Below are 24,269 nucleotides of genomic sequence, written 5' to 3'. Positions count from 1 at the left end.
ATGAGTCTTACAGACGCAATTGCCCAAGCTCTCAATATGTAGGAATGGCTGAATTGTACGTTTTATTAGAGCCAGCTGAATTGCTCAATTGTGTGTGTATATAATCGAAACAGCCGACAGTGGAGCAACTAAATAAGTGTAAACGCAAATGAGTGGCTTCCGTTGTTACGGGGTGGACAAAAGAACGCAATTACTTTCGTCATATCTGGCCAACGGTTAAATAGAAACACATATCCATTTAGCTGGCGCTTTTTCCAAAGCGACTTACTTACTTACACATGGTAGACCTACTATGGAAAGTCCAGCAGAAACTCAAGGATAAAAGGTGAATTGTTAAAATGGGTGATGGCAATGGCAGCTACAGCTTTGAGAAAGAAGCGGTTCTTCAGTCTGTTCTATAGGATTCCAAAAACCTAAAAGATTTTGGAACCAGTCAAATTGAATGTATTCTATAGGATATAAATCTTGTAAGAATCCAATAGGACTGGTTCCAAAATATTATATTATATAATTATAATATTATAGGACTTTAAATTTGATATTATCCTGTCATTCATCTTATCATGTACTGTATAGTACTTTACCAGTGGCAATTTATTTAAGACTGCAAGGGAAGCTCGGCTTCCCCTAGCATTTAAAAAAATTCCTGGTCAAATATTTACTATTGTGTTAACATTTTAAATGCGTTAGAACACGCTCATATCAAAGACGAGTTTGTTCAGAATCAGCTACATATATTATCAGGTCGACTGACTGATTTCCTTCTCATAAATTCCCGTAGTGCCACCATAGAGTTAATATAACTAGAGACAGCTACTTCTGTCTTCCAAGATGGCGTCCCCATTCATTTCTATGAAAAGTGCACAGTGGCGCAGTGAGGGTCCGTGTACTTTGCGGCCAATGGATTTTCGTTTTAAAATTAGTAAACCAAAATCGGGAAACAAGCTTTTCCCCGATTACCATTTAGAAATAGGAAAACAAAAAACGGAAAGCGACCCATTTTCCGTTTTTTCTTTGATAATAGAAGACGGAAAACGAAAAAACGACCTGTTATCAGATTTTCTTTGATGTGCTTAAACATGGAAATCGGGAAGTAAAATAGTGTGCGGAAATATTATTTCTCAATTTTGCATCGATTTTTGTGTAGTGACCCGGAAGTTGCTCCCACGAGCTTGACAGTCACTCTGGTCCACATTCAGGATGTCAGCAGAGGGCGTGCTGCCATTTGTACGAAAGCAAATCAGTGACATAATGTTTTGAATTTTAAAAGGCATTGAATAATTAATATTGAAATGTAAACAACATATACATGTAAACTACATATATTAGTGATGCTTTGAAATCTAAATCTTTTTTTATAACAGAGGATTGTGTGTACAGGTTCCAAATATGGTTGCATTGTCCATAAAAAAAACACATTTCAAATTCATTAAATGGCCCATGTCCCCAAAAGTCAAAGAAACTCACTTTAAAAATATAGCTGCAAGCAGCAATGTGGTGGCCAAGCAGTCAAATGACCCATAAAACACTCTATAAATCCTCAGAACAGAGTTCCGAGTGCATGCAGCAAGTTTGGTGTGAATCCATCAAAGATTTTCTGAGATACGACCCAACTTCCTGTTTGCTGGCTTAATTGCACATTTTGACTGCCTGTACCGGGCAAACGGTCCTGAAAATCAAAAAATCATGTGAAGCTCTTTGTGAGGCTTGGTCTGAAGATACTCTCTGCCAAATTTGGTGAAGATTGGACAACATGTGTAAGAGGAGTAAAGAAAAAACGTTTTTCAATTGATTCAAAATGGCGGCCGGATCAATTCGGCTATTATCACAAGTTATCATGTATCACACACGGGATTCCCAAAATATCATGAGACAAAGGAATCACTTAATAAAAGCAAACAAATCAACAGTTATTGGCCAAAACACATTTTTACTTCCTGCGGCCACGCCCAGTGATCACATGACACCAAATTAATTGGACAGCCTCAGAAGAGTGTTCCGAGTCATCATATTAAGTTTTGTGTTGATTTCTCAAAGATTAGCTGAGATATGACCCAATTTCCTGTTTGGTTGCTTTGTTGCCGATTTTGATTGGCTGTACCGGACAAACAGTTTTGAAAATCGAATATCCTTTGATAACTTCTGTGAGGGTTGGTCTGATGATAATGTGTGCCAATTCTGGGGAAGATTTGATAAAAATAGAAGTAGTTGAAGCGGAAAAAACGTGTTTCCTTAAAATTCAAAATGGTGGAACATCTATATAACCGGAAATTGACGTCATAGGGTGTGTTGAACTCGTCTTGATCCAGGGAATCCAATGGTACCTCATTTTTGAAAATCGGTCATACGGTTCAAATGATACGTGTGTAAACACAAGTCCAACTTTGACCAGTTGGTGGCGCTAGAGTGCTCCAATGAGAGACATGAAACTTGGTGAATATAAAGAGGGGACTGTGTGCCAAATTTCACAACTTTTTACCATACGGTTCTAGGGGCTGCCATAGACTCCAATGACAGAAGAAGTGTAATAATAATAATAATAATAATAATAATAATAATAATAAGAAGAAAAGGTAGAATCACTTATGTGGCTTCGCCGCTTCGCGGCTTGGCCACCAATAATTTATAAAATATATCAGGTCGCTGACTTTCTTAGAAAAATATTCAAATTTGGTGTAGAACCACAGAATGTCTAATATAATATATAAATCCTTAAACAGGCTTTGGTAGAACCTTCTTTATTTTGTGAGGTGGCTGATGAGACTCTGGAAACATGCTTCAGTCCGATGTAATCAAATTTTGCATTGAGGCTGATTGCTCTCCTATGCGCAACTTCCGGGTCACAACACAAAAAAAAACAACACAAAAATCTACGCAAAATTGAGAAAGAAGATTTCCACACACTATATTACTTCCCTATTTGTTTAAGCACATCAAATCAGATAACGGGTAATTTTTTCGTTTTCCGTTTTAGTTTTCCTATTTCTAAATGGTAATCGGGGAACAGCTTGTTTCCCGATTTTGGTTTTCTAATTTTAAAACGAAAATCCATTGGCCGCAAAATACACGGACCAGTGAGGCAAGCAAGATCGGCAAATGGACCGCGCCGTCTTTCCAGACCAACTCGTCCTGTCTTGCGGAGAAGCTTGGTCCTACCTCCGAAACTCGTGCATGCTTGCAACTAGCTGTACACGTTATAATTTGCAACAACCAGTCGCGAGCTTGTGAGCTGGAGCTAAGGCATTGCAGAAAACTGTCAGAATGTGGTCCGATCAAGAAGCAGATACATGTGAACTTTACGAAAATGAATACTATTAGTACTGTAGTATTAGCTATACGTGCACTGCCTATACGTTGTTCTATTTGCTTCGTGTTTTTTGTTTGACTGCTTAAGTATTGTGTCGGATTAAAGAAACTGTAAACTTGAATATCTGGCTCCGTCGTTGTTCTTGCTCGGACGGCAAAACAAGCTAAATTAAGCCTATGTTATAATGATGATGAGTGTTGCTTACTATTACTAGTTTATTGTTAATGCCATCGTTATGGTGTTACCTGACAAAGTTCTAACAATATAAAGACCATAACAATAGGGTTATCAGACATGATTTATTCATCTTCGTCTTTGCTCCAGAATAACATGTCAACAATCTATATTGACACTGTAACATGCCACGATATTATAACGAATTATTAGGCTATAATTACGTTTGTCATGTCATGAGCATGAGCATAATAGCGTTCATTAGCCTATAAAATGGTTCAATCTGCTTTAAATTAACGGAAATAAACTCGACAAACAACCTTCACGTATGTGTGCAACCATTTGTAAAACGTGCTACAATAAAGGCAGGCAACTGTAGATTATCAAGTAATTTCTCCATGTTCTTCTCATTCAGCTCAGGTAAATCAGAGATTTGCTGATGTTCCCTTTTGTGCTCGTCCTCTGTTTATATCCGCGATCACGTTTCCAGGCAACTTTTCTTGATGTAAGCAAAAAAATGGGGTGCTAGTTTACCCATTTCGGATTGGTTTCAAACTTGGCAAAAAAATTATTCTATGAAAAAGCTAGTAGTATGAGCCAGGTTCGAGAATCGAAATACATTTATTGGGGGAGATAGTTTTAGATATGTTAACTGGAGTCAATAGAATTAAAAACGACAGTCAGGTAGCAAATCGGAAATGCAATACCACCTACCTCCACCGGGCCTGTTGCTTCAAGCCGAGTGGTTGGGGCTTGAGTGCCACAGTGCATTTCCCTGTTGAAGCTCAGCTTCCAATGGGGCTGCTTTCAATGGGGCTGCTTTGAACAGTTTTTTTTCAGTGCTTCGAAACTATACTTCACCTTATTCCGCCCCGCCCACCTTTTTCATCTTTTTGCACTTCCGTTGTATTTGCACTTCCGCTTTACTGGGGATATCATTCAATGGAGTACTGCCGAGAAGTCCCGCTGCTAAAATATTAAATAATTTGGTGGATTTGTGCAAGATGTGCTACAACAAGTCAACAATAAACCCTTTCACTTAATGGCTTGAAAACGACTTAAGTGTTGATATAATTCATTTGCCGGTCAGATTGCTGCCCTGCACTCCTACTGCGATAAGCAGGCGTCACATTAGCCACAAACATAAGATGTTCTAACGATTTCACTGCAGGACATATGCATTTGCTATGCTTTGTTTGAAAGCTTAAGTCCTCTAGAATTCAGTTACATTTACATTTATTCAGTTAGCAAACGCTTTTATCCAAAGCGACTTCCAAGAGAGAGCTTTACAAAGTGCATAGATCACTGATAATAACAACAAGATAGCCCCATAGCATTGCGGGTAGCCAAAAACAAGATGTACATATTGTGAATAACTAAAAAATAAGTGCTAAAGGGAAGAAACCATAAGAGCATGTAGTTAAGCAAGTTACAATTAAACAACATGAATCTCTAAGTGCAAGTGTACCTGTTGGAAAGCAATAAAAATAGGATTAACTAAAATAGAATACAACAGTTTAAATCAGCTACCACTAACCAACAAGAGCAATAGTCTAGGCAAGTCATTCAGATCCTTGAAGAAACTAGCATTGGGTTGAGCAAACCATTCCTAAGTACCGTTGTACTCCCGAAACAAGTGCGTCTTGAGCCTTCTCTTGTCGGTGGAGAGACAGTCTGTGTCTCTGATGGAGGTGGGGAGTTGATTCCACCACTGGGGGGCCAGGCAGGAGAAGAGCTTGTGTTGGTACCGGGCGGTCTTGAGCGGTGGGACCACCAGTTGTGTGATTTAATTTTTCAGTCGCTACATGTATTAGAGATTTCCCCGGAAATCCGACCTGCTAGCACTGTTGGCAGTAGAACGTTAGCTAGCTTCTTGTTTATCTACTTGAGGCTCTAGTTTTTACATCAGGTCTCTGCTATTAGCCATAAACTGCAATTGTATGAGTGACAAATTGTGCTGTAATAATAAATACTTACAACTTTTTCATCGAGGGCCTTTGGTACAAGCTATATGCAACGTGTTAAAACGTACACGATATGTATCTTCCATCCTATCTAGTGGCAATTACTCATCTATGAAATACTTTGATTGCTGCGTTGTTTCAAAAGCTTTAGCTACATTAAATTTAGATGCACTGCAGCAGTTGTTTTGCTCACAGCCATGCCCATACGTTTGGTTATAATCTTGTATCTACTTATATCATGAATTGAGAACACTAAAATATAGCTAGTTTATCTCTAATTACACCCTTTATTGATACGAGTAGACAAAATGAAACTTGTGTCTTTTTTTTATTTTTATTCAGCGCCTTCAGCCAGGGACGCAGAGCCTCAACTTCGGTTGGAGGTCGATGCAAAGTATGTCGGCCCACAACACTCAGACCTCTTCTTTGCATGGTCAAAACTATGATAATACAGGGTCTGATTCGATTTTCTCCACCTGTTATGGCAGCCACAAACTGCAGTTGACGCTGGGCATCTCTATTAGCCATAAATGAGTACCAGAGCCTGTTTAAGACACTGTCTTTTAGCACCGTTATAAAGTGGAAAGTATCTCAACTGGAAATGAGAGTACGCGGATGGCCGCGCCCACCTTATTCCTTCTGGAATAAGGTCAATACAGGCATTGGATGAATGCTGCGATTGTCCTGCCCTGGACGCTCAGGGTCTCTGGGGGTGCGCATGCGCATGTGCGCGCGGTTAGGCATGCTGCCATTCTTCTGCATGCCATGCAGGCTTAGAATTGCGAAACATTATTGGATAATTCTTATAATTTACATTTCTCTGGGCCAATTGGAATCTTAGCACTTTTTCTCTTGGCCAACGGAATTAGCACTTGTGTCACTTTGAGCACACAGCGTCAACTGGCTAGCTTGCACTGAGTATAGCTTATCGAAGTTGAGTTAGCCAATGTAGTTAGTAGGGATGGGACTTAACAGGAGTTTTCATGTTCGATTATTAATTACGTTATTGAAAAATTAATCGATTATTTGCAAAGGCAGATAATCAGACGGATTTTAGCAGATAGCGATTGCAATGCATCACTGCCTGCTACTGCATAGACTTTGAAAAATAACATTGGAAAATCATTTTCAAAAGAAATATACACGGTTAAATCCATCCTTTTGAAATGTCAGGCTTCTCGACTCTGGCGGAAGCCTAATTATTTGACAATTTAGTTTTAACCTTTAACTACGATACTTAATGTAAAACTATGAGCGTAGTTGACTGGTCAGCAGACTGGACACAAATACACAAGAATAATAACAAAACATGTCTTAATGCCATATTAAATCATTGTTTTAAACTGACAGTCGTGGCAATTTATTAGCAAGATGTAGGCTATCTACCTTACAGGCTAGCCTACTTTCGTTAGCTCGCTTGTCATCACACGTCCTCCTAGCTAGTGTAGCCTGAATGGTTTGCTGCTATAGACCTCCGCTGGAATTTATATTTGTTAAATTATATATTAGCGGAGACGTTGAACTATGGCAAGTAAATACAGCGTCACAGTAACTGCAGTAGACTTTATCTTTCCTTGAGAAATGGTCCCACACTGCACTTCTCCTAGCCTGCTTCATCTTTGCTTGTCTGCTGTAGGAAGTCGCGCTCGCGCAAAATACTGGAAGATGTTGTTTTCATAATGGGCGGCAATACGATAACGATTATTCATTAGGCTTGGATTTTTATTCTAATGAATTCTTAATGACAATTAATCGATCATCGATTATTCATTACCAACCCTAGTCATTAGCGATGCTAGCTAAAGTTAGTTTGCTAGCTGTATATAACATTTCCAAAACTGAAACAACTTCCAACATACCTTCATCTCATGATGATGCTTTTTCATCCTTGCTCACTTGTCCTCATCTGTGCATTTTTAGCAATATGTTTTCTAACTTCTAGTTTGGAGATTCCAGATTTGGCACTCATGAATTCTGTAAAAAATAACACAAAAGCAACAGGTGAACAGTCTTTATATTTATGACAACCTTTGAGAGTGAAATTACTGTATAAAGCTGGTTAAGAATTTTAGCAACAGGAGAAAACGTCAAGGTTTCGCGCACAAAGGGGGCACAGGGGAGCTGAATTCTCCAAACACCAGCCGCATGTAGCAGAGCACGGGCGTGACATCACACGCAGGTACGCTTTTCCTGAATACACTAGCCTACAGCTTTAATTGCTGAGGTTCACCTGCCTGTTTCAGTAGAACTACGAGCTAGCTACATGTAAGGTGGCTCTCAGACAACAATTTAAAAAGACACTCCCATTGTAAATTTAGAAAACATAGCATTGCCTATATTTAACATAGTGCCACTGGCATGGGTTGATGGAATAATGTTCAAGTGGAAATGCCTTGTTGGTATCATTGTCGTTTTGGCTGTTAATTCGAAAATTTAATCAACATTTGTGGACTGTGTTTTGTGATCTATTTGATATCAAATCAGTATCGTTTCAGTTTCAAGAAAACATTTTGGTATCGATTATTGTGATACTAAACTTGGTATTGGTATTCTGACAACACTAGTGCAGAGCAAGCGTGGAGGACATGTGAACCTTTCCGATGTATTGCAGTCTGTTAGTGTGAGTCCATAATACATGAGCATAGTGCGGCTTCTAGGGCCTGGTTGCTTAGTTTGCAGCTGAGGAACAGCACTAAGTTTAACAGGGACAGTCAAATAATTTTTAGAATTCCTTGAAAACAGAAATAAAGGTAATACAGCAGCAAACTAGTTACATCAAACTTTTAAATCGCCTTTTTTGGTTGTAGATGTCTCATTAAAGGCTTCCTCCTTCCTCAACACCGGATTTGTAGGTGTTGGCTCAAGGGACTTTTTCTGCAGCTTTTGATATCTTGGATAGAATTTTGCTTGAATGCAAGTAGGGCTGTAGCTATCGAACATTTTAGTAATCGACTATTCTACCGAAAATTCCATTGATTAATCGGATAAAACAATTAATTAATCAGAGCAATAGTAAATATACAAAAGGAAATAAGACGCGTCTCTTAACATGAACAACTAATAGGTTTCCTTCCTTATTTTTAAATGCATAGTATGCAATGCATATACATTTTTCCATCAAAAATAAACCTTGTTATTATTAGTAACATGTTATTAATGTTTCTCTGTACTGTGAACAATGACAAAAGTTGACTGAGATGAATTAAGTGCGTTTAAGTACCAAGTGGATGTTTTCTGTTGAGAACGACGTGCTGTTGTGGTATGCTCGATCTTGCAATGGACACACACCACGGCGTTCTCTTTACTTTTCAATTTGAAATTATCCCAAACCTTGGAGATTTAAGTACCAAGTGGATGTTTTCTGTTGAGAACGACGTGCTGTTGTGGTATGCTCGATCTTGCAATGGACACACACCACGGCGTTCTCTTTACTTTTCAATTTGAAATTATCCCAAACCTTGGAGATTTTCAGTTTTCTCTTGTTTGTTTCTTCTCTTTGGCTATTGTTATCGCTCCCTTCCATTTTACAGCTCGCACGCGCACGCGGCCTCATCAAAAACACAACTACCCTCTTGCTCTCCTTCCGCTTTTGGACGTAAGCGCGTTGTCACACTAAAAATAATCATTGCGGAAGAACGTGATGTGAGCTTTAAAATTAATTGAGGCTTCGAGGCAGAGAAATTTGCCCCGATCATTTTCTGTAATCAAGTTACTCTAATCGTTTCAGCCCTAAATGCAAGTGTAACCCGTTTTTTTCCAAATAAAGTATAAATTCACGTTTTTAAAATATCCATTCGGTGAACAAGTTATCAGAATCAGAAATACTTTTTATTAATCCCCGAAGAGAAACTCTTTCAATAAAACAAGCACAACCTTGCAATAGCTGCTACAACGTACGCACATTCAGTTTTTGTACGCAACCGATGGAACGAGCCAAAAAGCTAGTCGTAGCCCAAAAAATAGGAAAATGATTGCATGTAAACAGAGGTAAATTATATGATATGGGACTTCTGTAACATTGGAAGATATGTTGGTTTATTGGGCCTTGTTTTTCCCGTAAAGAAATACTGAATTAACAAGGCACCAGACCTAACTGAAAATTGTAGGGGCACAGGCAGAACATCTACGGCCGCACACCTTAAATCGACTTGCAACATTTTCCATGTTTTACTGATAATGTGCTGTTTTATTTTATTTCACAGTAGGGCTGACCAAAATCTCCTGACATAGATCCTTTCATATCCCAATCAAGATATGGCACATTTTCTTTAAATTCAATGAATAAATAGTTTGATATGAAATGACCACATGTACAGGTGTACTCGACAAATAAAAAGTACTTAAAAAGTACGTTTAAGGCTCAAAAGTATTGTCTTTGTAGGCCTACCAGAATGACGCACAAAGCTGTTTGCCGCCCTCCCGTCTTTCCAACTCCTTACAGGAGCATTTGTGCGAGTGCAAGTAACTGTTGTGGCCGTAACACATTTTCATTTTTCGACAAAATGCCCGGTTATTGCACAGTAGTATGTGCCTGCAAGCTGTACCTAACAGTAATGGGTCCACAGTTCTATCCTACGTTACATAACCAGTCAAACTTAATAATTATTCTTAACTTTAATGTAGATTTTAGATTGGTTAATATTAGCCGTCAATCACTCCCTTTGCGAGACACACAAGTATAGATGACGTTACCCACACAGTTCAATAATCACTCACAGACCTTCCCCCGTCACACGCATTGGACAACTTTGGCAGACACGCTTCCACCTCGTTTTTCAACATGGAATCGTTTTTTGCAAGTTGCATATGTGCCGGTTGTACAGAAGTCTCAATTTATTTTCACAAAATGCTTAACCTTTTTTTCCTTTTCAGAAAGATGCCCAGAGCACCCCCCCAGGACCAAACTCATTCCACTCGTCCTCTACGTAGACTAAGATCCTCTAGAATGGCATTGCATTGCAATGGCACCGACCTCAAGGAAGAGATCCAATCCCCCTGCAAACACCAGAATATAAAATCTCAGTCCCAATTCCCACTCTCGGTTCAGATAGTTCACCCGTCGCCTGGAAAAGGTACCCTCATAGCCACCCCATTGTCTCCAAAACAGACGCCTCGACTTGCCCTCAGCCCTTGCAAACGCATGGGTGAGTTTTTATTTATTTGAGATTTTACATTATTCAGAAGGGGTTAAAAAAGTAGGCCTATATGCTAGAAGTGTCTTTTTTGTTCTAGGTGATGAAAATGGATGTAACCTAGATGTCAATCTTCAGGGCTTACCCCCTAAACGCAACCACCCTGCAGTATCCTCCTCCCGCAAGCTAGGTTTTGATGAAAACTCCCTCCTGTCACCTACTCATGGGATGGTATCTGTGCTCCTCAAGCATCCTTCATCTCCCACTGGCAGACTTTGTACCAACAGATCACAGGAGACACCTGATGGAAACTCTTCTTGTCAACGATCAGAGAAAAAAGCCTCGGTAGTCTGTCTTTTTGCTGAAAGTAAGGAGCCTCCACCAACATCTGTGTAGACTGGTATTATGTGTAAATGAAACTTGGATTACTAGCAAAAGTAGGAATGGTATGAGTGATTCTTGATAATGAATGCATCTTTGTGTTCAAAACCATATTTCTGTCATCTAATTTTCAAGTTGGATTCCTTCATGCTCACTTCATGTCTGTCCTTTTTCAGAGTCGAGGTTCCAAAATGTGAAGCAGGCACTCCACACAGCTGTTCCAGAGCGCTTGCTGTCTAGGGAGACTGAGTGCAACTCCATTCGCTCCTTCCTAGACAAGAGGGTGCTACAAAGATACCCTGCCAGCCTCTACATATCTGGAGCCCCCGGCACAGGCAAAACAGCCTGCCTCAACCATGTGCTGCAGGAGATGAAGGTTAGCATTCAGTGTTCTCCTGTAAACAACCACTGTTCTTTACATAGCACTGCACTTAAGCTATCACGTACAATTTTTATAGGCATTACTAGGGGTGGGGAAAAAATCTATTCACATTTGAATTGCAATTCAGTCTGCTAGCGATTCAGATAGATTCACTATTTTTAAAATTTATTTTAAAATATAGATTTAATTATTTTTTATTTTTTATCTCAGACTAATCGTGAATCGATTTTTAATCGTAAGGTACCAAAAGATTCCCACCCCCTAGTCATGACCCCTAGTTACTTGGAAATTGGTGTGTGTTGAGAGTTTAGAGGACACCCCAGGCTTCTTGTTGAACCATATTCGAAACCTCATACGACTCTCTTTGCTCCAGGTCGAGTTAATGCCAATACAGATGGTGGAAGTTAACTGTATGACCCTGCGCAACTCCCATGCAATCTTCCCTATCCTGGCAGACAAGCTTGGAGTATGTGGCAGCCACAGCGAGGCAAAGCTGCAAAAAATATTAACTAGCACTGGACCAACTGTGTGAGTATCTAAATCAATAAAACATATCATAGTGAAAATCACATCAGATAAAAATTTGTATAAATGGTATTGTCGTCATTTAAAGGTGACATGACATGAAAACGTCATTTTATGAGGTTATTTAACATTAATATGAGTTCCCCTAGCCTGCCTTTGGTCTCCCAGTGGCTAGAATTTTCGATAAGTGTAAACCAAGCCCTGCGTGTTCTTCTCCGCCTTTGACAAAATGAGTGTTCAATTGCGCTGTTTGGAAATATCCGAGTGACGTAGTGCTGGCAAACGATTACAATATTTAATCGCATTAATGTCATAGTTGACTCCCAATTAATCGCACATTTTTATCTTGGCTATTCTAAATGTCCCTTGATTTCTTTTGGACCCATTCTTTTTTTCTAATTTTAATGCTCTTATCAACATGGAAAAGTAGTTCGGATTGCTTCGTGCAAATGTTTTAATTTATTTTATTGAAAACAACATTGAAATCGCCTGGCTTTGACGAGGGGGTGGAGAATTTGCATTAGCTGTGTGCTTGGCCATCAAGTGGTATTTCAGACTGGACGTGCTGCGACAATAGCTCAGTTCACAATGACAAAACACAGATCACTTTGGTCTTGTCAATGGAACCATTTGGCAACTTTTCAAAGTAAACTTTCAATTCAGAATCTTAATGGCATCCATTTCGGCGTCTTGGGCTCGCCATCCACTCAGAACGTGTTGTTAACCTACTATCCTTTAGCCGGCTCGCAAGCCCAAACACGTGTGCGGCGCTATGGTGCGGCGGCCTTGTTTTGTTTCCGGTCTAGATAGATCCGATGTGGTGTTGTAGTTTTTCTGACGTCAGTAGTTGTTGCAACAATGTGAAAAAAACTACAAAGTTTGCTATGCCAAAAAGAGCGTTAATTGCGCGAGGAAAATATTCATGCCGTTAATTTGGGTTTGCGTTAATAACGTGTTTAACTGATTATTACTATTCTTTTTTTATTGTACAAACTAAGCAAAGGGGAGGCAGTCAGTTGCAGACGTCACATCTAGCTTGTGAACATTTCACCCTCCGCTTTTCGTTGACCCCCTGGTAGAAGGATTTGACAAGGCCATGATAGTCTATCAACGCGATAACTATTGATAAAAACCAGAGACGTTGTTGGACATAACACTCTACTGGGGCACAGGCCCCAAATTCATATCCCTTTTTTTCTTTCAAGCTTGCTGCGCACAATGCACTACTAGGCTATAGAAACTCCCCTTGCTTAACTCGCTATACAACAGTTCAGAGACGCAAGTTTGATATCAGCTTTTGCAGGGACATCAATAGTTAACGTGAGCGCATTTTTTTTGCATTCATTTGAGTCCAAATACTGTTGTTTTTTTTTTAGCTTCATGGAATATTGTTTTGATGTTTTAGTCAAAATTGGATGATGGGTAGGCCTATCATTTAGAAACAATCTTTAGTTTTGTAATGTTTCTTAGCCTACCTCAATTCAGACTTGTGTGCCGAGTCAGACACCTGGGTGGTACTCCAGAAAGCAGGTTATGTGAGGCTAACAGGTTAACTCCCTAACTGAAACCCAGGGTTATAGCAACATTGCCAGTAGGTTGCTGCAACATTGTGAATCAGCTAGTGGGTTAACTTACCTGGTTATGTTGCATAACCTTCTTTCTGGAATACCCCCCTGGACCTGTGTCTGTGCTGCATCGGCTATTTGGCAAGCTCAGAAGAGAGCACTGACATGGAATTCGGAATGCATATAGGTTTGGGTTTTCAGTTAAACACTTTTACTAGCGTTGATTGGGATACTGCGTTAATTTTCTAAATGAATGCACTGACGTATAAAGTAAATTGTTAAAACTTAAACTTTAGATTTTACTGGGGCACAGCAGATTTATACTGGGGCACGTGCCCCAGTAAAAAGGGTCTAACGACGCCCCTGATCAAAACAGAACAAGGGTTCGGCTGTACTTGAGAAAGGCTATTAAACATATTCGCGGACATGCACGGCACGAGTGATTAATTGTGATGATGGCTCCAATAGAAGTTATAGCGAGCACATAGAACTTAATATCTATGCAATTTCCGTTTATTTTCTTTGTGCCTACACTATATACTTATCAACTTGCAATGTGCTTATCAACTCGATTACTATTGATCAAAACAGAACGAGGGTTCAGCTGTAGCCAACTTGAAACATACTATTGAGAACATATTCGCTGACATGCATTGCACGCGTGATTAATACAGTTTTTTTTGTGTGTTTTCATTGCAGACTTTTTTTTTTTTTTTTGCCTTAGGCGCTCGGGATTTGTCATAGGCGCTCGGGAAAATGGCTAAAGCGTGCCCACATTTTCTCTATGCAGGAAAAATACCCTGATGGCACAGGTCAACAACCCTTACAAACTCAAAGAACATAAAAGCCAATATAAACTTCTTTGAATTGTTCTAAAGATTTGGTGCTTGTTTTTCTTCTTTATTATACATGATTTCTTGTCTCGCATCAGTTTTTCCCTGCATTAGCAGGCCAAAACTAACGTCCAGAAATTCAAAGTAGTTTAATTTAAGACTTAATTAAGGGATGTTAATTTAGACCTCACACTATTTTTATTGGAAATGTATATTAACAGGGTGGCCGCAGGTCCTTAAGTCTTATAACTTTTCCTAAAAATAAGGCCTTAAAAAGTATTAAGTTGTTCTGATTGGATGGTTCTTAAAATGTTTTGTGTCATGTCACTGCAAAAATGCAGGCAATCTGTTCTGACAGGTCGAAAAAAAACAAAAACAAAAAAATTGTAGGCTATATGCGCTGCGTTATCTATGGTAAGGTCAGAGCGTAGCCTATTGCACAAATTGATGACGTAAAGCATCGGCAATACAGGTAATACAGCAATGGTTGATAGCCACTCAACTTAGAAACATGAGGAAATGAAAATTCAATTACAAATGACTTGAAAAGAACGAGTATTCTTGGTTAAGGTTGTTGCCTGGAAATGCTTATGAAGCGAACTGCGTGTCGGAAGAATTTCAAACTTGGGACAATGGGGATCAGGGCTGCGTTTCCCGATAACGATGGATCGTAGCAACTATCGAGCAAAAAACGAAACAATCAATATTTTTTTACATGCGTTTCCCAAACATGCTCGTCAGGTGTAGGCTAATCTATGCGCTTTCAAGAGTTACTATTTTCAAGAGACACTTTAGCTACGATGTCTTGGGGAACACCCGTAAAAGTAAGATTCGTCCTACAATGGATTCAACAATCAATTTAGGCTTACAACACTTTTGGGAAACGCAGCCTAGAGCGATGGAATCGCACGTGCCAGTTTCTGCTCTCATTTCCACCGATAGCAACAATGTCAACGCTACAACACTAGATGTTACGATAGGAAATCCAGAGCCAACAATGCCATCTGACCTCTGAGCAATTACACACATTTAGTCAATGTTCTTAAATTCAACTGATTATTGTCATTTCACTATACTGTTCACTTTGAACAGACATCAGTGTGTTTATTTGGAAATATTACTGTATATTTGATTTGATTTGATTTGATATTTGTATTTCCATTGTAAGTTTGGTCTTAAATTTCATTTAGAAGTGGTATTGAAAGGTCTTAAATTTAACTTGTTTATACCTGTAGACACCCTGATTAAGTTTGGCAAAAAATATTGCCATTAGTCTACATTAGCACTAACTCTTATCTTACTTACTTTTAGTCTTCTAGTGCTGGATGAGATGGATCAATTGGACAGCAAAGACCATGATGTCCTCTACACAATATTTGAGTGGCCATACTTGCCAAGATCTCGCCTTTGTCTCATTGGTATGTTATGCATCTTTGACAAACTTTGTCACCTTTATAAAAACCATGATGTAATTTCACTGTAGATTCTGTCTGGAAATCTGGTCATTGTGAGTTTCCTGAGCTGTTGGGGAGAGGGGAATGCAAGCAATTTAGGTTCTCCTGGTGTGTAGTTAAAATTGCACTTCTAGTCCATGTAAATCAATGGTTCTTTTTTAACAGGGATGCAAACACATGTATGGTCAAAAAAGAGAGAGGTAATTGAAGCCATCACCCCGTGGCAAATATCCATACTTACATTGCCACTAACCCCCTGACATCCTTTGCCCACACCTATATGCACATAGAGTAAAATTACATTCTGAAGATCAAAATACACCGACACTAATTGGTAATATTAAATTTCATTTTCTATTCCGAGACATAAACTCTTATTAAACTATCTAGCACTTCTTCTGGTTTTACTCCTTCTTCCTCTTCTTCCTGGTTGCCTCTAAGGGCACTAAATGTTGATGATCCTAGCCAACTCCTTCAGCTGAGTAACAGCCTGGGAATGGCCCCTCACCACAAGATCAATGACAAGACCTGTTGATTCTTACTTTTGAGAAGTAGTTTGTTCTACTTGCCACAAACTGTGTATGCCTTGGTCACCTTCCTAATAAAATCCATGACAGTAGGAGATCTCTTTAAGACTGCAAGTGAGGCTCGGTTTCCCCTAAAACAGGGGTACTCAATTAGAAACTCAAAAGGTCCACTCACCAAATTTCCATACAGACCATGGTTTATTTTTCTGGCCCTTACCTCTCCTATTGACTCCCATTCAAAATTGACATAGGTTTAGGAGGGCACAGTGTCCGTGCCCCTGGGCACCTGTCTCCCATAGACCAGAGTTCTGGGGGTAATTTTGTTCAAAGTGTCTATGCTTTGTGTCATAGTGACATTTCACGTTAGCTCTACCACTTTTGACAAGGGCAACCGTCTCAATGCAGATTAAACACGTTGGTTTTGTGCTCCCCACCGGCAACACAAATGCGTTCTTGTCAGTCCATTCTGTCTGAAATGTGTGATTTTCTGAATCAACTTTTCGATGATTTTTTATGATTTTTGCCACCCCATGATTTTTTGTTAAGGAAGAAACAGGTAGGCTAGCTACCGTTAGCAAATCGATTAGCCTGCGTTGTTGCGAATGACACACACGACCTGCGTTACCCACAGAGGTTGCGGCCAACGTTGAGTGAGTGAGTTTTCATGGTGATTACAGTAATTCTAGCTCCTGATTGGAGCTTTCAAATGGACACGGAAAATATAAAGCACGTCTAGTAGCAAAAAATATAGGCTATAGCACAAAATCACTGACCAATGAATTGCGTCAAAGTATTGCGGTCCAGATCCGGACCGGAGTCCGTTTATTGAGTACCCACCGCAGACAGGAAAAGATACGCAGCAAGAAGAAACACTAGTGGTTCACGCTTGCGCGCATAGGCTACTGGTGATTTGCTTATTTACTTGTTTGGTGGAGGCAATCCAGAATTACTGTTGGTGCAATTATAATCAGATACCCCCCAAAAAAAAAAAAAACTTCGGATCTGCACGATTCAGGCAAGTCACCCCAACTGACGTGAAGAAAGCGGGAGGCGCCGAAAAGCGCGCTGTTTGCATCCCTGTTATAACCACAGCCCTTATTGTTCGATTTGTAAAATCTGTGTGGAGGCCATAGCATGGATTGCTGACAATGCTGTAGATTTCTATTCTATATATTGTAAATACAATTTTGTATCTCCCTGCATTAAAAAAATGTTGCTTTAAAAGAGGTATATGATTAAGGTGGCTTCATGTTGAATGGTCATGGATTATAAGCTTAATGTTGTATAATTCCACAGTTGACCTAAGATTTATCATTTTATAGTGTAATTGCCAGAGGTGTGCTATAAAGCCATGATATGAATAAAAGCATCTATGTATCTTGTCACATTTGCATGTTTGTGTACAGCTATACGCAAACAACTATACAATATGTTGCTTTTCTAGGAATAGCCAATGCGCTGGACTTGACTGACAGGATTCTTCCCAGGCTGCAGGCACTGCCTCAATGTCACCCCCAGCTTCTGAATTTCTCTCCCTACAGCCGGCAGGAGCTCACTTCCATCGTACAGGACAGACTCAAACAGGTATGGGTTACTTATTGAAGGGGGCACATGGTTCCCACACATCCTGGAAAACACATTGAAAATGAAAAAAAAGTTCCGATTCGTCTTGTATGTTCAGGATAAGGTTGCAAAATGGTTGAAAATTCCCAGAAAGTGTCCATGGGAAATTTCATTTGCAAAATGTTCCTTTAAAAAAATTAGTTACAACAATGGCCAAAAATAATTCACTGCATGCCCTGTGCATGATTCTATCACATGAGCAGTTCATTCTCACAATGCTTACATTCAGCTGTCAACCCAATGAGCACATGCAATTTCATTCTGGACTTGCTGTCATTATCAACAAGTTCTTTATCTTAAACCTGCTTGGGAGCAGGCTTATTTTATGTAAACAACATTTGATTGCGACTATATAAGCAGAGGTGATACAGGAAGTCTGTCACAGACATGTCTTGAACAACCTATTGCGGAAGGTGCAAGAATGACTAGAGAGGGTACAATTTCTGGGGAAATTGTAGGGTGTGCTTGCTTGCGTCGGTTGCAGGTGGGTCCGTTTTCCCCATTTAGTGATATTTTCAAGCATTTAGCCTACTCATATTGCAAAATTCATTAAGAACACCCTTGGAAACAAGAAGCCCCCTTGAAACAAGCTACTGTAACAATGTTGTCACTGGCAGTATTTCAGATGGAATTGCGATTCAAATAGTACCGTCTGCTAACTGAAAATAAGCCCCCCAAAACGCAAATAAGTTCGATATTAATTAGGGATGGGCGTGGTTAATCGAATATCCGGATATCCTAAAGTAGGTTAGTATTCGAATACTTTTTTAGAATACTTATGAGCTTAGTTTAATATAAAAGTTATTTTTAATGGAAAACGCTGCGTTGTGTTGAGAATTCTAATAGTTGTGACGTTAGAAAGGATGAAAACCATCAATAAGGGTAGGCTACATGACCCTGCGTTCAGCTGCGAGTGTCCTTTCATTTCATTTGGCGCTACAAGAAGCATAGTGTACTGGCTAAGCAGTAGCCTACCTTGCAGCAACCTCAGTTCCTGCAGTCTATTCTACGCCGGCCTAAATCGACTCCGTACTCGCCTCTCCCCTGAGCATGTTTATATGCTCATTTTTACTGAATAAAAATGTGTATGGATAATGGTTTTGTGGCTTTTTTATTAACCAGCAGCCACGTAGAGCTAATGTAATCAGCTATGTTTGCATTGTGTGGTGGCGCACCGAGGATTCCGGTTCGAAGTTAATATGCAATATTTCTCCATGTGTGTCTTTCGTTTTTATCGAGGATAGCCTACCCAATGTGTTAAATGTCTTCCAAAGTATTTCACGTTTTAATTTCACATAGTAATAAACTCAGCGCTATCCCGCCAATTTAAGAGCCTATACGTCTGGTGATGCAGCGTTTTTTCAACTTCATTGTCTTTTCGTCATGTTGATGAAATGATCTTTCATTTGTTTTCTTTATTCAACCCTTATTTAATCTAATATCTTAATAGTCCAAATTATTGCCAGAATGTGTTGTGGTTCATGTGTTGACAGTATGCTTTGCGTTATGTCAGGCTAATGACATAACGGAACCGCATTAATAAAAATAGATTATCCGGTTATTCAAAAATAATTTCGGATACTATTCGAATAGTGAAATCAGTTCAAATCTCCATCCCTAATATTAATTTAGGGGGACATGGCTAATTCAAAAGCAGTTTGCTAGAAGCAAGCTAGCTGCTGTTGCTATCCACACTTCACTGATTGTTTGAAAGCGCCGGAAATTGGGAAAAGGGATAATTACGGTGGCCGACGTGCAAACACGCTACAAATAGACAAAGTATAAGCAAATTGACAATACACAAGAAAACATGTATTTGACCACACATGCGCAGCATTCAGCAAACGCGCTGCAAATATAGAAACGCGCTGCAAATACACACAACAAAACCAAATACATAAACACTAGGGATGTGCATCTCCATCACTGAGGACGATGCGATACACATCTCGATGCACTGCCAACGATCCGATACATTAAAGATACATAAAAGCAACTACTAATGCGATACGATACGATTCACCCCTATTACGATGCAGTGCGATTCAATGAGATGCGATGCAAAGGGAATATGATGCCATGCAATTTAATATGGTACATATTGATTTACATTTATGCTATGATTTATTTCTTTGTCAGACTGCAAATCATCAATTAACTAAACAAGTGAAAGTTTTATTTCACATATTAAAAGTCTCTGACAATAGATAAAATAACATCAGGCCTTGACCTTGCCTTAAACCAGTCCTTCTTTCCCTTTTTATGTGTTGTCTGAATGTATAAAAGGGTAAACTATTACAGGCAGTCACAAGCTGCTGTAAACACTGTCATAATACAACACACTAAATTGAACTCATACGTCCTACTTTTTCCCTAAACATTTTCTCAATGACTCAGCTATCTCTCGTCTTACTTTGTCGTACACAACAGGGATTTGTTCTGTCGGAAAATAGCTTCCTATTCTTGCTTAGGGTACCGATGGAGCTAGCCACTGACAGTAGCCAGCTGAATCCGAGGGGGAGGCAGACGTCTCCACACAAATACCATGTAGCCTCTTCAGGTGACAACCTAAATTAGCCGTGCTGCCTGTGTACTTTATAGCAGCACAACATATCTTGCCAATTGCATGGGTCTTGTCAAATTGCCCAGCTTTCTTGTAAAATCCGAAGTGTTGCCAAACCTTGGATTTATTGCAATTTGTAGTAACGTGTAACTCTTCCTCCGCCATGATAACACTTGCCCGAACACGCCTCCAACTCGCGCGAAACTTTGCCGAGAGACTTCACGATAATCGGCCACTGACAGCAGTGGAGATAAGAGCGTGCTTAAGAAACTAACTAATTATAAAATTATTGGTCACAAATCATTAGTCAAATTTCTAAATACTAAAGGTGTTCGCATACACATCATTCTATATAAATACATCGGATTATACCGATGCAAAGATGTTAGAAACGATGCATCGCGATTTCATCCCACATTGTATCCGGTGCACACTTTTTTGATCCGGGCCATCGCATCGTGAACTTTTATACCGATGCGAATCGGTGAATCTTCCCATCCCTAATAAACACGCTGCAAATATTGAAACGCGCTGCAAAAAGGAAAACACCCAAACCCCGAAAACAAATCCAAACAGAAAAACGCTGCATCCAGATAACGGAAGTGCTCCAGCCCAGTGGGAGCCCCAAGTAGAAGAGCGTGATTTTAGAACCAGAGAGGTCAGATGAGAAGTTTGTTTTGAATAGGACCAAAATCGAAGTAAAGAGGCGACATGAAAAGATTATTATTCATTTTTACATGTGCCCCTCCTCTTTGACAGTTTTTCAAAAAACTTTTCATATGTTCTCTCTTTCTCTCGCTCCATGGGGCCGAAAATCAAGATGTTCCACTTGGCTCTCCCCCTAGAGGCCTGGAAACGTCCATTGTGAAAACTGGATGCAGCATTTTTGGTTTGCATGCTTTCGTTTTTGCAACGCTTTTATGTACTGCAGCGTTTTTGGTTTGCGTGCTTTCATTTTTGCAACGCGTATTTGCAGCGTGTTTATGTATTTGGTTGTGTTGTGTGTATTAGCAGCATTTTTGCTGAATGCTGCACATGTGTTGTCAAATTAATGAAGATGTTTTTCTTAATTTGCTTGTTGTGTATGCATATGTTTTCTTCGTTTGCAGCGCGTTTGCAAATGTCGGCCTCGCGTCGGGGTGCTGTTCGCCGTCGGGGCTTATGTTCCCAATAATGACCGGCGTTCTATACATTATCCCGCTTATTACACGGCTACTTGCCAACAAAAATAACTTAACACTGTGTCTTTTTACAATGTATTTGTTACCATTCGTATTGTTGATCAGCAGAGAAATAGTTCGCCAAAGACGTTGAACTTCATAGACTTTGAACATTCTTTAGGCTTCAAATCAGCTGACGTCGCTAAGCAACAGAGTACGCTGGGGTTGAAAAGTTACCGGGCTACTTGCGGAGTGCTACGAAAGACGTGAATCCGAGGCAAAAAGACCACTTCCATTGACAGCGAAATATGCATAGCAACGATCAAATATGAGAAAATTGTTCACCGCAGAACGTTGGGAAGCCCCATTCAAGTGAATGGAGCATTCTACAGCATTAAGATCAGCCGTGTAATAAGACATTGAGCTAATAAAGTTTAGCCATAGCTGTAGCATTGAAGACAGTACTGTAACCTACTACTACACACTGCCAGTGGGCGAGCCGAGTCTGTGACTCAGAGGCTAACGTAAAAACAAGACGCGGTCTCACTCGAATTCCAAGTTTTACACAAATAACAAAAATATGCTGACCTGCTGGCTGTTGTTTCCTGGCGTCCTGAATAAATCTTCAAATTCGGAGTAACCTTCGAGCAAGCTCTTGCTCTGTTGCGGAAAAAACAGGGCGGTCTTTTTGGCCATGAATCAGAATGGGATTTATTCGCCATGAAAGTTTGCACAGGCACGGAATTTGCTTTGGCAGGAAGGTACATACAGTTACAACATATAGGAACCTTACATTTAAATATGTGGACTATCTAGACTGAGGGTACATAAAATAGCAATACTAAAAGGAGTTAAAATAAAAATATACAATAAAATTATGGCCAACCAATCAGCACGCAGCTCATCTAAATATTTTTTCACACCATAGAAGGAGAAAAGCTGGTGTTTTTTCCCGGGAACATTTCAGAGGATCTATCGGGGGGCATAGAACAGCACCCGGGCCATTTTCAACCCAACCAATGTTACATACCCTATTCGGAGACCTTAAGGAACAGTGTGAAATACCCCAAAAACCCAGTCAATCGCCCCTTTAAGAGCATTGAGCTCTAGGTTGTTCTGGCTGCACCAAGTCACCAGGTTGGCCGCTTCCCACCTATAATCAGACTAGTCTCCACCAGAGATGAGCCCAATGAGGGTGGTGTCGTCCGCAAAATTCAGGAGTTTGACGGACGGATGACTGGAGGTCCAGCTGTTTGGTGTACAGGGAGAAGGGCAGAGGAGAAAGGACGCAGCCCTGAGGTGGTCTGGTGCTGATGGACCTGAATGGACCATGTCGTCAATGTAGAGTGTCGTCACTGAGTTGGTGGGGAGGGGGGGGGAGGGGGGATAAATCAGGGCAGTCCAATTGTCTTTCAAAACGACAGTAGAACTTGTTCAGGTTGTTGGCCAGACGAGTTGTTAGTGGAGTGAGGGGCTCTGGGCTTGAAGTTGGTAATCTGCTTTAGCCCTCTCCAGACAGCTCACGGTGCTTAAGCTTCTGCCTGAATGCAGGAATCAGGTGGACCATGGCGTGGTCAGAGTGACCAGTGATGCTCGGGGTACCGCATGGTATGCTTTACTGATTATTGAGTAGCAATGATCCAGTGTTTCCTTCTCTGGTGGGGCATTTGATGAATTGTCTTTATTTGGGGAGTTCTTGACTGAGATTGCATTTGTTAAAGTCGCCTGGCACAATAACCAAGGAATCTGTATTTTCATGCTCCACACACAAAATCTGGTTGGCGAGGACATGTTGCATGTAGACGCCCACCAGTATGAATGAAGCAAACTCACGTGGTGACTAAAGGTTTTCAGTTAATAAAAAATTATTTCAGAACAGGAGAACATTGCTGCAGAATCACTGTCACACCAGCCACTGTTAATAAAGAAACAAAACAGCCACTGTTAATAAAGAAACAAAACAGCCACTGTTAATAAGGAAACAAAACAGCCTTTCGTTTTGCCAAAAAAACAGGGATTCACGATCCGCTCTCAGCAGTTTGAAACCTGCTAGCTGTATCGCATAGTCCGTGATCAGTTCACTCACCCAGGTCTCCGTAAAGCACAAAACGGAAAATGAATAAGTCTCTGTTTTTCCACACCAGTAGCTGAAGTTCGTTCAGTTTGTTGCTCAGCGAACCCACGTTGGAGAGAAATATCCCCGGCAACGCTGTACGTGCTCCGCGCCGGCGAAGTCGCACCAAAGCACTGGCCCGTGTACCTCTCCTACGATGTTTCGCTGCTAGGACAAAGCCGGGAGTGGCTTTGACTATAATTCCCACTAAATCTGCCACTGTAAGCAGCAAAGTGGGAAATAAATCCACAGGAGTTGTAGTCCTGATAAGAAGTTCTTCTCTTGTTAGAGAACCCCGGATATCTTGGCAGAACACTGAATTAACAGACAAAACAATACAAAACAGAGCGCACCTAGCCACCGTGGCAGCCATGATTGGTGCCATCTTCCTGGTGAGCAGCCACGGTGAGCAGCCATATTATGTGAGCAGCCAATACCAGCGAATACCAGCGTTGCTAATCAAGGTTTCTATCGATAAAACTCAATCCAGCTATACTAATTATAAACCACATAGGTGTTCGAAAAACCAAATTGACCAAATCATCATTAGCAAGATGATGTCATCT

At 40.2% G+C, this 24,269-nt stretch overlaps 1 protein-coding gene across 3 annotated transcripts in view; it reads left to right on the top strand.

The window, feature by feature from the left end:
• The window catches only part of cdc6 (cell division cycle 6 homolog (S. cerevisiae)), a 51,054-nt gene that overhangs the window by 470 nt on the left and 26,315 nt on the right, over positions 1–24,269 (top strand). For 2 of the 3 annotated variants that reach the window (XM_084685348.1, XM_084685350.1), the window contains exons 2-7: positions 10,318–10,589; positions 10,678–10,944; positions 11,135–11,334; positions 11,714–11,868; positions 15,575–15,681; positions 17,689–17,828. In XM_084685348.1, coding sequence (XP_084541474.1) covers positions 10,322–10,589; positions 10,678–10,944; positions 11,135–11,334; positions 11,714–11,868; positions 15,575–15,681; positions 17,689–17,828 — 1,137 coding nt within the window. In that variant the 5' untranslated portion in view covers positions 10,318–10,321. Of the gene's footprint in view, positions 1–7,601; positions 7,625–10,317; positions 10,590–10,677; positions 10,945–11,134; positions 11,335–11,713; positions 11,869–15,574; positions 15,682–17,688; positions 17,829–24,269 lie in introns of those variants that run through there. The other variant, XM_084685349.1, reaches the window with a different exon arrangement.

This window comes from Hypomesus nipponensis, chromosome 21 (genome assembly GCF_054491055.1).
Source record: "Hypomesus nipponensis isolate SF chromosome 21, ASM5449105v1, whole genome shotgun sequence".
In the NCBI taxonomy this organism is placed as follows: domain Eukaryota; kingdom Metazoa; phylum Chordata; class Actinopteri; order Osmeriformes; family Osmeridae; genus Hypomesus; species Hypomesus nipponensis.
This window is presented reverse-complemented; position numbering and strand designations above follow the sequence as displayed.